The 13,985-nt window shown below is 36.6% G+C and overlaps 1 protein-coding gene across 4 annotated transcripts in view; it reads left to right on the forward strand.

Annotated features, from left to right (window-relative positions):
- LRRC7 (leucine rich repeat containing 7) overlaps nt 1-13,985 on the forward strand; it is a 479,490-nt gene that overhangs the window by 295,846 nt on the left and 169,659 nt on the right. For all 4 annotated transcript variants that reach the window (XM_036352078.1, XM_036352079.1, XM_036352082.1 and 1 more), the window contains one exon: nt 290-353. In XM_036352078.1, coding sequence (XP_036207971.1) covers nt 290-353 — 64 coding nt within the window. The remainder of the gene's footprint in view (nt 1-289; nt 354-13,985) is intronic.

The raw sequence follows: 13,985 nt of genomic DNA on the forward strand, positions 1-13,985 counted from the left end.
CCCTTCCTCTCTGTAAAAAATAATACAAATATATTTTTTTTAAAAAAAAAAAAAGCAGCCAACCCTGTACTCTAGCTAGACTGGCATTTGGGAACATGGTAAACTACTAAAGGTTTTCAGGTAGCAGTTTGCATAGGTTACTGTTATTTGCAGTTTGATTCTTGCTGGAAAGCACCCCTGTTGCTGTGCACTGTACAAACAGGGAAATCTAACAGGGAGGTGGGTGAGATGTTCTGGAGTAATGTGTCATGCTTTGCCTCACAACGGTATTTGTCTCCCTCTGTTACAGGTCAATGCACAAACTGGCCCAGCTGGAAAGACTTGACCTAGGAAATAATGAATTCAGTGAGCTGGTAAGTGAATGCATTTTCTAAACTTGATAAATACACCCCAGGAGATTTTTTTTATTTGTCCTTGTAGCTCCAGGTATCAAATCAGCAAGTGTACATTTGCATTTGCTAAATATAGAAACAAAATAAAATCTGGGGATTAAAATAATTGTTTGGCTCCATAGTAAGCCACAGAGAACTGGATAATATTAGGATTCACTACAGCAAGGGGGATAAGCAGAGGCAGTTTGACAGTTTTGAGCACCAGTTATGTGGCAGGCACCATGTTCCGTGAATGACAAAGGTTATCTCATTTCCTCCCGCTTTGACATGTCACCATGGTAACTTTATGGAAATGAGCTCAAAGTGGTCACCAACTTACATGGCTTTAATGTGGTTTAACAGGAGTTAAACCAAGACTTAACTCAAAATCTAAACCTTGAAAACTTCTGCCTTGGAGGCTTCTTAGTGAAGAGGAGACGTCAATTGTCTTCTATTTCTAATTGTCCTGAAAGTATCTTTCTAGTGAACACATGTTACAACCTCACTACGATCAAATATGACAGAATTCGGATTTCTCCTTTCAGGCTTACGTGTCCTTTAAAATTTGCCTGAAGACTAAAGTCTCAAATGCAAATTAGAAAACAAATACTCCTTTGCAAGCACACTCAGCTTTCTATTTCAGAAGTCTCCCACTTGAACATCATCATATATCAAAAATCCAATTCATCTAAAATGTATTTTAATTATTTATAAGTTAAAACAGTTAAGTAATCGGCTTTCCTCTCCCAGCTATGTTGCTAGCGATGTGACCATGTGTGAATTACTGAACCTCTCTAAGCCTCATTTTCCTCTTCTATAAAGTGGAGATTATAATGATTCCTCCCTTACAGGGCTTGTGTGAGAATTAAATGAGATAATGTAGGTGCCGGACCTGGAAAATGTGATTCACAGTAAATCTAATGTACAGGGGTGTCAGTGTAAATTACACTGCATGTTGAATGAGCAAAATAATTAACTTTTTTTTTTCTTTAACCATAACTGATCTGATCATTATCCCACAGTTGATTAGCTGTTTGTGGAAGGTAAAAAGGTACTTTTCTTGTGTGATTAAAAGTTTAATCTTCTTTAAAGGTTACATGGTTCCTCTCAGTGATCGGCAAACTTCAGCTCGGCAAACTGTGGCTCACGAGCCACATGCAGCTCTTTGGCCCCTTGAGTGTGGCTCTTCCACAAAATACCGTCTTCTGCGCATGGGCCACGAAGTTTCAATTGCACTGTACGTGCACGCCCACACGTGGTATTTTGTGGAAGAGCCACACTCAAGGGGCCAAAGAGCCGCATGTGGCTCGCGAGCCGCGGTTTGCCGACCACTGCTCTACATTGTGCTCATCTTCTTTGCATAGCATTTCTGTCTCTCGTGTATCCTCTCGCCTTCCCTGCTTTTCTCCTTAAGATGGAATTGGATATGTGGGAAGATGGCTGCACGTCTCTCTGACCTGAGGAAAGGGACTATCCTGTCCTTGGGCTGGTTTTCAGAAGCATGCTGGCAGCACATGCTCTGGGCTGCTGTCTGCAGCTGGGCCTGTCTCCCGTGTTAAATCTGCAGTTCTGAACCAGTCCTCGCTCCGGCGATATTTCCTTTGGGCTCAGGAGATATCGCCCTCTTGCTGGACCTGCCACCACTCAGCTCTCATTGGCTATAGATACATGAGTCTCTGCCCTGTCTTCCTTCCAGCATCAGGCTTGGCAGTTCATCTCCTGGTTTCTGTTGTGAGGGTTCTTCAACAACCATAACCCCTATAGCAGCCCCATAGCCAGTATACATAGACCCTAAGTGTCTACATGATGTGCAACCTGAGAGAGGCCAAGGACAAATGAAGTGCAGAGACTCCCTCTGCCTGCTGCATCTCACTGTCAAGTTTTTCCTGCTTTGCACGCTCTCAACATTGTTATAGGGCAGCCTGGATGGTCAATAACAGATAGTGGCAAAACTAGTTAATACTGGTAGCTTTAAAATTAGTCCTTAGGAAGGTGGGATCTGCCCATAGTTTTATGAAGAGATGTAGCTTGGCCTAGTAGTTGAGAAGCCATAGACAGTGGAACATGACAACTGAGATTTGACTCTCAACTCCATCTCCGGCTAGGTGGGTTCCTTTGGGTTTGTAGCTCACTCTCTCTCATCAACATTCTCTTTACTAAAACAGGGATCTCACTCTCATCTCTTTTGTAGGCTTTTTGAGAGAATTTCATGCATAATATTCTATCATAAACACTTACTATGTGTTTCAGTGAATTTTAATTTCATCAGATGTATCATTTTGCAAGCCTTTCATTTGTATAGTTTGTGAATAAATCTTTTATTATAAACTAGAGGCTCAGTGCATGAAATTCGTGTATGGGTAGGGTCCCTAGCAGCTGCTGGCTGTCAGCTGGGGCCTTCCTTTGTTCCACACCACCCCTGGTGGTCAGCGCATGTCAGAGCGAGCGAGTGAACTCCTGGTAGGTCGAACTCCAGATGGGACACTTTGCATATTAGGCTTTTATAGAGAGAGAGATATTTGGAAACAGAGATGAATATTTATTTTTTTGAAAATAGACTTACTAAAAGTAAATTTAAAATATATTTTCTTTATCTTACACTTTATGGTATCTAAGAAATCATCCAAGCAGAAACATTTATTTTTTACTTTTGAACTCCCAATATTCCATAATGGTCACAAAGCAGTCTCTTCCTAATTTTTTTTCAGTTACCCCAGGGCACTTAATGTGATAATACACAGTTATTTGTAGGAGTGGGGGAAGTATAATTATTGAACCTCACATTCCTAATGTTATTCACTTTTAATCAAATGGCTGGCTTTTATTAGTCATATGTGTGGGACTATTATTTCTCTGACAATACAACCTTTAATGAAAAAATAAGAGAATTTTCTATGATAAGAGGCCTCTGGAAATAATGTAATATAAAAGAAAGAGGATTAAATTCTATTCTACAGCTAGATGTTGACACCCAGGAGATTACTATTAGGTGATTCATTTGTGTGACATGATAATGAGACCAATGTGGAGAGAAAAATGACAATAAGTAACTTTTAAAAACCTTAGAATGTGAAAGCCTAATAAGAACAAAAATTTACTTGCTTAAAAATCCATATAAATATCCCAAATGAGATTCAAAGTTGAAATATCTATTAATGGATGCTCCTGTTATGATGAAAATTTCTAAACAGAAGGTATTATTTTATGTTTCTAACAGTAGTAACCACCAAAAAATGCTGGGCAAACTTCTAGGGACATAATAGGTTATTAATGTTGGGGTGGAGTTTTTTAATATATTTTTATTGATTTCAGAGAGGAAAGGAGAGGAAGAGAGATAGAAATATCAATAATGAAAGAGAATCATTGATCGGCTGCCTCCTACATACTCCATCTTGGGGATCAAGCCCACAACCTGGGCATATACCCTGACTGGGAATAAGTCGTGACCGCCTGGTTCATAGGTTGATACTCAACCACTGAGCCATGTCAGCGGGACAATGTTTGGGTGATTGTTGTTGTTTTCTAATTATTTCTTTCATGGCTTATTTTTTGTTTTGATTTTTCAATATAAAATTAATAAATGAATAGTTTTCAAATTTTAGAAGTTTTTTTAAAGTATAAAATGATAGTAAAAGCCATCCACAACCTCATCTCCTTATATGATCAAAATTAATATTTTTCTAGTGTCTTCTTCCTGCCCCTCCCCCTCATTTTCTTTTTATGAGATCAAATGTGTATTATTTGGAGCCAGGTCAGAGATGGGACACTATTAGGTTGATTTGTGGAATTGGATCACATCAATCCTTAAAATCCTCTGTGTACTATCACATAATGATTCAGATCTTCCCAGAGTCATAGAATGGTCAGGGCCACTAAAACAGATTCAGTAGTTGTCACAGGGCCCAAAAACCCTATGGTAGGTATAGATTTCAGGTATATAGAGATCTGTCCAATGAACTGAGTCCCTATTGTCCTGAACTGGTTGAGGAAATAATGGAACCCTGAAAGCAAATCACCACAAATGAGAAGAATATAGAGCAGACTGAGCAGCAGAGCCTGGAGAATGATGGGATCAGTAGGTGGATCCAGAACCAATGTGAAGCCCTACTGACCATCCCTCTAATTCAGTCCCAGCTTCTTAGCTTCCAGCCTCTCTCACTACCTCGCTGCTCCCCTCCCTGCACTGGTCTGGACATTTGTTTTTCATATGAATTTTAGAATTAGTTTATGAAGTTTTAAAAAGAAAATTCTTGTAATTTGATTAGAAATGCATTGATTCTATTAGATTCTATAAATCAAATTTGATTGGATTAACAATGGAAAATTTTAAGATATTGATTTTCATTAGAAACCAACATGACATATCTCAATTTGTTTGTCTATTTCAATCTTTCAGCTAAGTTTCAAAAGTTTCTTCAAAAAAAGTTTTACACATTTTTAGGTTAGCCCTAAGTACCTATATTTTTGTTGTAGTTATCAGTATACTTTTCAAAGGTTATTGTCTCCAGCTGTTTTGTTGCAAGTGTACAGTAATCCATTTGATTTTTTGGTTTTTGCTTATATCCAGCTACCTGTTAAACTCTACTAAAAACACGAATAATTGCCTTAGATTCTTTAGATTATTCTGTGTAGTGAATCAAAAGTCTGTGAATAGTTGAATAGAAGTAATTGTTATTGTCTGATTCCTGACGTTAATGGAAATTTACTTAATGTTTTGTTATTAAGAATATTCTTTACTATTAGTTTGGGTTAGCTTCAGGATTTACCTTCCTATTTCTAAATTACTAAGACAATTTATCATAAGGAGATGTCAAGCTCTATAAAAAGCTTTTTGACGTTTATCGAGGTAATAGCATTTTTTCTCCTTGAATCTATTAATGCTGTGAATTATATACAGTTTCTAATGTAAGACCACCCTTGAATCTCTAAAATAGATCCAACATGATTATGATATAACAATGATAATGACCATCTACATAAACAGTATGCAGGTCAAGCCTATCTAGGATTTTTAAAAATCCTTGCTCATATGTGAGATTTGTATACATTATTCTTGTGTACTTTCTCTATCTGTGATTTTATGTTTCTCATCAGTTTTGGAAAATTACCAGTCCTTATCTCCTCAAATGTTGCCTTTTACCTATATGGTCTGTCTTTCCTGCTGGAATTTGAATATGAATATGAATATGAGTATGATATGTGATCTTAAAATTCTATTTTATTAATTAATTTATGTTTTTTTCTGAAAAAGTAATCAGATAGGTGATAATTTTTAAATGTTTATTTTGTATCATTAAAGAAAGCATCTTGGTCTCTCTACCAAACATACTCATTCCTCAGAATTTGAAGCAGAATGGTAAGATCATTTTAAGAGTATTTTAACTCCTTGAACTATTTAATGTACCAATTACTGACAGATATTTTTTAATTATAGGCCACTCAAATTCTGCATTAAAAAAAATAAATTGTAATAAACAAATACCTAAGTGATAGCAACAAAAATGTTTAAAGAGTAAAAAGAGTTATTTCACATGATAAAAAAAAAAAAAACATTTAAGCCTCGGCTGGTTTGGCTCAGTAGATAGAGCATCAGCCTGTGGACTGAAGGAACCTGGGTTCAATTCTGGTCTAAGGCACATGCCCGGGTTGCAGGCTCAATCCCAAGTGGGGAGCATGCAGGAGGCAGCCAATCAATGATTCTCTCTCATCATAGATGTTTCTATATAACTCTTTCCCTCTTCCTTCCTTTCTGAAATCAATCAGTAAATAAATAATTTTAAGTTTTTTAAAAACACAATGCAAAGATGGATTGGATTTAAAAGTTCAAAGAACTCATCAGGAAATGCTCAGTAAGTCTACAGACCACTAGAAGCAAGAATTTCTAACCTTAGTATTCAAAATGAATTCATTTTGGTTGACATTCTTCACTTTATTTCATAGAGTCCAACAAAAAATTCAAATAGATAAATAAAGAATGGAGAAACTCTGAGAAGAAATATCAACAACTGCATAGATTATCTGTTTGGACTATACAAATACTACCAATGTGCTTTCATAGAAATTTAAAACAATTAATACTTATGCTAATGTTTTAACTTGTATCTACAATTAATTTGAATTTAATTAAAGAATTTAACTTAAGAATTAAACTCATTCTACTAAAAAGTGTAGCTACCAATGGTTTCAGCTCCCTAATTTGCCCAGGGTGGACTCATTTTTAATTACCTGGGATGCCTGTATACCTGAGGCAAGCACTTTATTATCATATGCAGTAATTTTCTTTATGAGTGATTACAGCATAGGTTTCCCACACCTATTAATTACACTTTGTCAGTTATTCTTCAAGTAAAGTTTATAAGTAGATAGTAATAAAATACAATTTGTCATCAAATAACTGGCTACCCCAATTTTAAGGAATATATTTGAAACATCTTAGTCACTAACTCTTCCATTTCTTATATTTGTAAAATGTCCAAGGACAATGATATTGTAGATATATATCATAGACATTGACAAATGTTATTAATATATCAAGAATTTTTTGAAAAATGAAGCTTATTTTTTAAATTATTACAGGCACATCAATTTCTGTATCAAAGTCCAGGCAGGAGGTGGAAACTATATCAATTATTTCACAAAGAAAGTTTCACATAAAGAAAGGTTAATTGTGCATCAGAGAACTAAAAGAGTAAAAAAGAGGCACTGAAGGGTTACAGACATAACTCTAGGACAGTGATGGAGAACCTATGACACGCGTGTCAGAGGTGACACGCGAACTCATTTTTTTTGTTGATTTTTCTTTGTTAAATGGCATTTAAATATATAAAATACATATCAAAAATATAAATCTTTGTTTTACTATGGTTGCAAATATCAAAAAATTTCTATATGTGACACGGCACCAGAGTTAAGTTAGGGTTTTAAAAAATGCTGACACGCCAAGCTCAAAAGGTTCGCCATCACTGCTCGAGGAAGTAGCTAAAATCTCTAGGAAACAAATGGGAGAAGGTAGTGTAGGGAACTGGGAAAACCTAAAGCTGGGACTAAGACATCTATAGAGGGCACCAGACAGCTAGGTAATAGTGGTGTCCCTTAGGGGGCCTGATAAGGTTGGTTCTAGTTGTGTTGAAAATTGCTGTTGCTGAGGTTCATTGTTGCTACAAGGAGAAGCGTTGCCATTGATGCTACTGTTGAGATGCTAAAATGACAAGGAAGTAAAACAAGGAGCAAATCCCATCTTCTTCCTCTGGCCTCCCGGTCTCTCTCCAGCACACCGAATTGTCAGTGCCTGTCACAGAGCTGCCTGTCCAAAAAGAAATGTTAATCTCTGAATTACAAGCAGAATATAATGGGCCCACAGCTAAAAGGCAATAGTTTAAACATTTAAAGTAAAACAAATGTTTATTTTTGCCAACTCACTTGCAGTATCATTCTCTCCAGAAAGCTTTCCCTCTTCCTAGCAGAGCACCAGGTTCCCAAGTGGTGCTTGATAAATATTTCTCAATGACTTGAATGAGGAATGATTTGATTTTAAAAGTGAACCATTTGACCCAGTGGTCCCACTCTATGAATATATCCCAAGAAACTAGAAACACCAAGCAGAAAGAATATATGCACCCCTATGTTCATAGAAGCACAATTTACCATAGCTAAGATCTGGAAACAGCCTAAGTGCCCATCAGCAGATGAGTGGACTAAAAAATGGTGGTATATCTACACAACGGAATACTAAGTTGCAGTAAAAAAGAAGGAATTCTTACCATTTGCAACAGCATGGATGGAACTGGAGAGCATTATGCTAAGTGAAATAAGTCAGTCATAGAAAGATTAATATCACTTGATCTCACTCATTTCTGGAATATAATGAACAACATACACTGATGAACAAAAACAGATCCAGAGACAGAGAAGCATCAATCAGACTGTCAAACCTCAGAGGGAAGGTAGGGGAGGGTGGGGGGTAAGGGGGAGAGATCAACCAAAGGACTTGTATGCATGAATATAAGCCTAACCAATGGGCACAGACACCAGGGGGATGAGGGCATGAGTGGGGGGGTGGGGGGCATAAGGACACATATGTAATACCTTAATCAATAAAGAAAAAAGAAATAAATAAATAAAGTAAAATAAAAGTGAACAGTTCAGCCAATTCTCATCTTCAGAATTATGCCTACATAAATAGGAAATTGAAGTATTTCCTCCAATTCTAAAGTAGAGGAAACACTTTATCTGAAAAGCAGTCATTCTGTAATTAGCTATCTTTTGAGGAATCAATTTCAATTCACTTTGAGACACACTTCCAAACAAGTTTCTCCATGAAAATTAAAAGTACAAAATTTGAAACTGTGCCCAATAAATAAATAAAACTGTATTTCTACTAACTCTGAAATTTGAAAGGAATCCTTGATGAATCATTCAAACAAAATGTATTTTCTGACTGAAAAGAATTGTGAAGGCTTTTTATCACAGGAAGATCACATTGGGTGTCCACTTTTATAAATGCAACATCTGTCTACTTAGGATTGTGAAAGCAATTTCCACTATCACACATACAAATAAAGAAACTTGCTGTCTTGCTTTCAAACTTTCCCTTTCGTAGCAATAAAATAAGTCACCTTTGCCTTTGTTTTCAAAGGAAGCAATTTTTCCCTCATTGCCATTTCTTATTACTTTAGTATCATAACTGGGCACTGTGAATGAAACTAATTAGCTCTGTTTGCCTTTCTATAAATAAATTGTTCTAAGAGTGGCACATATCTCAATGTAGTCAAGTACCTTGGTGATTCTATCAACAGTTCTACCAGAGAAATTAAAGAAAAAATAAACACTCCCTGACTGACTACATTAAGTAAGAATACAAATTTAAAATCAAGGCTTCACAAAGAAAACAGGAGATTATGTAATCATGGAGCACACCCAGGAGAACATTCTTGAGTTGTGAATAGGGATTGTGAGTCACCTAAATAACAAACATAAATTGTGTGTAGAGTAATCAAATTCAAACTGGAATCTTCCTGACTTACATACTGAGTTGGTAATATCTGGATGTATTACCTGAAATTGAATTAATAGAAAAAAAGTTATTTGATTTCAGGTTTCACAACAAATCAAACTAAAAGAATGAAAATGCCAAGGAGAAATATAGAAATATAAAGAAAAGGGTATGAAGAATGTGCATGTGTGTTCGCACATGTGCGTGTGCATGTGCGTGTGCGTGTGTGTATGTGTGTGTGTGTGGTGTAACTAAGTGTAGGTGGCCAGAGAAGCTTCACTCAGAAGGTGACATTTTAATAAAAACTTAAAGAAAACTAGAGAAGAAATCATGCAAATATCTGGGCGGAAGATTGTTCTAGAAGAGGGTACAGGAAAAGTACAAACATCAAAGATGAGAGCAGGCATAACATGTGGACATCAAGAAGACTAGAATGGCCCTGGTTGGTTTGGGTTTGGTAGAGCATCAGCTCACAGACTGAAGGGTGCTGGGTTCGATTCAGGTCAAAGGTTGCAGGCTTGATCCTTAGTCCTGGTTGGGGTGTGGGCAGGAGGCAACCAATTGATGTGTCTCTCCCACATCAATGTTTCTCTGTCTCTGTCCCCCTCCCTCCCACTCTCTCTAAAACTCAATGGAAAATATCCTTGGGTGAGGATTAACAACAACAAAAAAAGACTAGAATGGCTAGAATACATTAAGTGAGGAAAGGGGGGTGATCAATTATTTGGGAATGGAGTGGGTTGGGGTAGGGGAGTAGAGATAGAATCCTGTAAGACATTTTAAGGTTTTGAACAAGTAGAACCACTGGTCTGACTTACATTGTTACATTATATTATATTGCACTAGGTTACAGTATGTTATATTACATTAATTTACATTACGGTACATTATATTACATCACATTACATTATATCACATTACATTGCCAGGATCAGTTTGACTGCTGTGGGGAGAATAGTTAGAAAGTGGGGCAAGGTGGAGTTAAAGGGACCAATTAAGAAGTTGTTGCAATAATACAGGGAGGAAATTACAGTGTCCTGGATTGGGGTAGTATCAGTGAGGTGGTAAAGAGTTGGTTTCTGGGTAAACTTTAAAGATATAGGCCAGAAGTAGAATCTGAACTTGCCAGTTAGGGATACCCTCTTTCAAAAAAAAAATAATACACAACTAGGAATACACAATTAAGTACATAAGTGAATGAAAAAAGAAACTACGAATTTTAAATTACAAATTAAAATTAATAAAGTACAATTTTAAAAGCTGATGAGTGCCATAAACACCATTAAATCCGAAAAATAGCATAACACACATTTATGATGCTCCTTTCCCCACGCATTTCGGTTTCATGCTCTTTGACAGCCTTTTCACATGACAAATACTCTGTAATATTATTTTCTATGGAGAGAATAGACAAATAATCCAATCTTTTATCTACCATGGATTTTATCACTGCTAGTTCAGAAACATTTATTTTAGCCTTACAATTTTCAATGTTACACCTTGTAAAATTTTAGGATTGTTGTCATATTTTGGAAAAGCTGAGGCTCAGTACATTTTAAGCCTTGTTTCTCCTCCTCCACATAATACTTCTGGTGCTGGGAACCAATGGACCTGTTCATGTCCCAATATGTCCTCTGATCCTGCACCTTCGTGTCCTAATGGTCAGGGGGGTGGCACAATGAGCAGTGGGCATATTTCTGGAAGTCATTTCTACACTAGATGGCCAGCAATAAGTTAACTATATGCCGACATGATTGCAATCCATATAAATATATTCCACTACAACTATAATAAACGTATTCTTATGCAACTTCCTTTTATCTAGCATCCTAAAATGTCTGTGACATGAGAAAAATTATAACAGAGAGGAAGTCAGGATAGAAATTATACTTAAAATATTTTTACTTTTACTCAGCATTCCAGGCCTAAGCATATACCGGTATTCCTATTGCTGAACTATAACAAATGACCACAAATTTAGTGGCTTAAAACAATACAAATTTATTATCTTACCGTTCTGAGTTCAGAAGTCCTAAAATTAAGGTTTTATGGCTTTGTTCCTTCTATAGGTTTCATGGAAGAATCTGATCCTTGCCTTTTCCAGCTTCTGGAGGCTGGTGGCCTCTTTCTCACATCACTTCAATCTCTATCATTACATCTCCTCTGGCTTCTCTTCCATCATCACATCTCTTGCTCTATCTTCTTGACTCTCCTGCCTCCCTCTTAGAAGGATGTTTGTGATTATATTAGGACCCCCTCCCACCCCTCCAGATAATATAGGATAATCTATTACAAGATCATTAACTTAATCATGTATGAAAATTCTCTTTTACCATTTAAGGTAACATATTCACAGAGATCAGGAGATTGATATCTTTGGAAGTCCATTATTCAGTCTACCACAATCTGACTTCTGCCCCCAAAGATTCATATCTGACCCACATGAAAATGCCCTTGCCCCAACTCAAGTTTCCCAAAAGTCTCATCCATTAAAACATCAACTCGGTATTAAAATCTCACCTAAATCTCATCAGTTCAAGTCTCAAACTTCATCATCTAAAGCAAGCATGTCAAACTCACGGCCCACGGGCCACATGCCTCATTTATTTGGCTCGTGTTAGCCTTTGAGTTTGACATGCTTGATCTAAGCATCTAAATAGTCATGGGTAAACTTTGGGTATAATCCATCCCTGGGCAAAATCCCTCCCATCTATAGACCTGTGAAACTAGAAAACAGTTAATCTGCTTCCAAAATACAGTTGTGCAATAGGCATAGAATAACAGTTACAGACATTTCCAAATATTTTTTTTTAAAAAAAGGACCAATTTCAAAATCCAGCCAAGCAAAATTCTTTAAGTTTCAGACCTTAGAATAATATCTGTGGCTTAAGACACAGATATTATTGGCTTCTGAGTCATCCTTCCTTTTCCAAGAAGGAAAGCAACTTTTTGCAGCTGAGTACATTTACCAACTGTTTCCTACCTATAGAATTTTAGGAGTCTGGCAGTTTTATTTTGTCCTATCTCTGACCTTTTCAACCTATGCTGGCAATGTTTCTGTTGCTATAACAGTCATAAGAGCTTATGTTTATTTTCTCCTTAGTCTCCATTGCCCTAGGAGCTATGTCGGTAAAGATATTGCTACAACATGTCTGACATTTTGCTGCCTGTGGAGTCTTGTAGAATTTTTATGGTTTTCCGTCTTACATTTAAATCCGTTAGCCATTTTGAGTTTGTTTTTGTGTATTGTGTAAGTTGGTGATCTAGTTTCATTTTTTTTACATGTATCTGACCAAATTTCCTAGTACCATTTATTAAAGAGACTGTCTTGACTCCATTGTATGCTCTTGCCTCCTTTGTCAAATATTAATTGAGCATAATGGCTAGGGTTGGTTTCTGGGCTCTCTGTTCTGTCCCATTGGTGTACTAGTATATGTCTGTTCTTGTGCCAGTACCAGGCAGTTTTGAGAAGCATGGCTTGGTAATATAGCTTGGTATCTGGTATTGTGATCCCTCCAACTTTGTTCTTCTTTCTCAGGATTGCCGTGGCTATTCAGTGTCTTTTTTTATTCCAGATGACTTTTTGGAGAGTTTGTTCTAGATCTTTGAAATATGCTGTTGGTATTTTAATGGGGATTACATTGAATCTGTAGATTGCTTTGGGTAGTATGGACATTTTAATGATGTTGATTCTACCAATCCATGAGCATGGTATGTTCTTCCATTTGTTTATGTCTTCCTCTATCTCTTTTTTCAATGTCCTGTAGTTTTCTGAGTACAGTTCTTTTACCTCCATAGTTAAGTTTATTCTTAGGTATCTTAAATTTTTTTGGTTCAGTGGTAAATGGGATTGTTTTTTTAGTTTCTCTTTCTGTGAGATCATTGATGGTTATATAAAAAAGCCATAGATTTCTGGGTGTTAATTTTGTATCCTGTTACATTGCCGAATTCATTTATTAGGTCTAGTAGTTTTTTGATGGAGTCTTTGGGGTTTTCTATGTACAGTATCATGTCATCTGTGAATAAGGTCAGTTTTACTTCTTCTTTTCCAATTTGGATACCTTTTATTTCTCCTTGTCTCATCGCTGTGGCTAGCACTTCCAGTACTATATTGAACAGGAGTGGGGAAAGTGGGCATCCCTGCCTTGTTCCTGTTCTTAGGGGAAATGAGTTTAGTTTCTGCCATTGAGTATGATGTTGGCTGTAGGTTTGTCATATATATTCCTGGCTTCTTTGAAGATGTCTGACAGGTTTCTGGAGACACATACATACCTAACCTCTTTGTGTGGCCTTTGTGGTAATGAATGAATTATCTGACCTTTTAACCCTTACAAGACACTAGCAAAAGATTGCCCAGACATACCCTTGATTTTTTTTTTCCTGGCAGTGAATCTCCTAATTTTAGCATCTTTTGCAATCTGGAAAGGAAAAGAACTTCCCAAATCAAGTCCTAGTTATTTTTTGCTTAACAGTTCTCTCAATTTACCTCTTTCATCATGTATAGTACTGTAATCAGCAATTAGAAACCAGGCCATACCTTGGATACTAAACTTGAAAATCTGTTCTATCTGAATGTCATGTCCATTAGTGAAAGGGGTGTTTTAAAATCCTTTACTATTTTT

This window comes from Myotis myotis, unplaced genomic scaffold, assembly GCF_014108235.1.
Source record: "Myotis myotis isolate mMyoMyo1 unplaced genomic scaffold, mMyoMyo1.p scaffold_m19_p_2, whole genome shotgun sequence".
In the NCBI taxonomy this organism is placed as follows: domain Eukaryota; kingdom Metazoa; phylum Chordata; class Mammalia; order Chiroptera; family Vespertilionidae; genus Myotis; species Myotis myotis.